This window comes from Poecilia latipinna, unplaced genomic scaffold, assembly GCF_001443285.1.
Source record: "Poecilia latipinna isolate Pla-1442-1.1 unplaced genomic scaffold, P_latipinna-1.0 Scaffold1330, whole genome shotgun sequence".
NCBI lineage: Eukaryota > Metazoa > Chordata > Actinopteri > Cyprinodontiformes > Poeciliidae > Poecilia > Poecilia latipinna.
The window spans coordinates 27,047-27,953 of record NW_015113946.1 but is presented as its reverse complement, the minus strand read 5'-3'; the positions used below and the strand labels follow the sequence as shown (position 1 = coordinate 27,953).

Sequence of the window (907 nt, the reverse complement as noted above, 5' to 3'; positions counted from 1 at the left end):
CCTCAACTCATAAGTTAGTTCTTGTAGTGTTACAAAAGTTCTGGCAGATGTGATTTGTTGTGAAAATGATGCGTTTTTTTAAATCACACACCGAAGCAGAGGTTCATGTTGGTATGACTCTTAATTTATTGCTCGTTTTGACAGCTTTGAGCTCTCCATTGCAGCTGTACAAAATGTTAACAGTCAGTCTGTGTTCAGATCTTCTTGCTGATTCTCTTCAGGACCACAGTGCCAGCGGTGGAGGTCTGCAAGACAGAGAAGAAGGCATCATGCTCCAACAGCTGATTGGTAAATTGCAATAAATCCCACCAAAATAAGCGGCATAAAGAAAATACCCATCATTTATTGCAGTTATCGAGTAATTATAATATGCATTTCTGCAGTATCCCCTTCTCAAGTTCTCTTAATACCATCATTGCATGAAAACAAGAAGTGTAAAAAGAGAGCTGTTTCCCATTAACACAGGTGTAAAGGTTAATGGCGAGACTAAATTGCTTGTTAAGGCTGCATTCGGCGGCGTTGCCACACGTCTCGGTTTTCTCGTCAGCTTGAGTTGCTTCCCAAGCTGCAGCCCCGTATAACTTTTGACGACTCTAATGGTCCCCGCGGGGAGCCGGGTGTAAAAACGGCTGTCATTGCTTGACTCTCTCTGCGTTAAAAGCCTGAGGGAGTGTGTTTACCTCGATGAGCTTGTCCCCGCTGACCTCATTGACTTGGTGGTAGTTGGGGAAGCTCACGGTCAGCTTGCCTCCTTCCATGTTCACGGTGGCCTGGAAACACAGAGAGGACAACGGGGCTCAGTGAGGCAACCATTCAAACACCCGATAGGCATTGATAACCTTTAAGGCTAAGGGTTGGCAAGTCATTGCCCTTAACCCCTATAACCCGAGGACCCACCGGTGGGTCC

General features: G+C 46.0%; 1 protein-coding gene across 1 annotated transcript in view; it reads right to left on the bottom strand.

The window, feature by feature from the left end:
* Positions 1-102: 102 nt before the first annotated feature.
* Positions 103-907, bottom strand: part of LOC106961736 (gastrotropin-like) — a 6,695-nt gene continuing 5,890 nt past the window's right edge. The window contains exons 3-4 of the mRNA XM_015055672.1: positions 681-770; positions 103-245 (exon numbers count right to left, since the gene is read on the bottom strand). Coding sequence (XP_014911158.1) covers positions 195-245; positions 681-770 — 141 coding nt within the window. The 3' untranslated portion in view covers positions 103-194. The remainder of the gene's footprint in view (positions 246-680; positions 771-907) is intronic.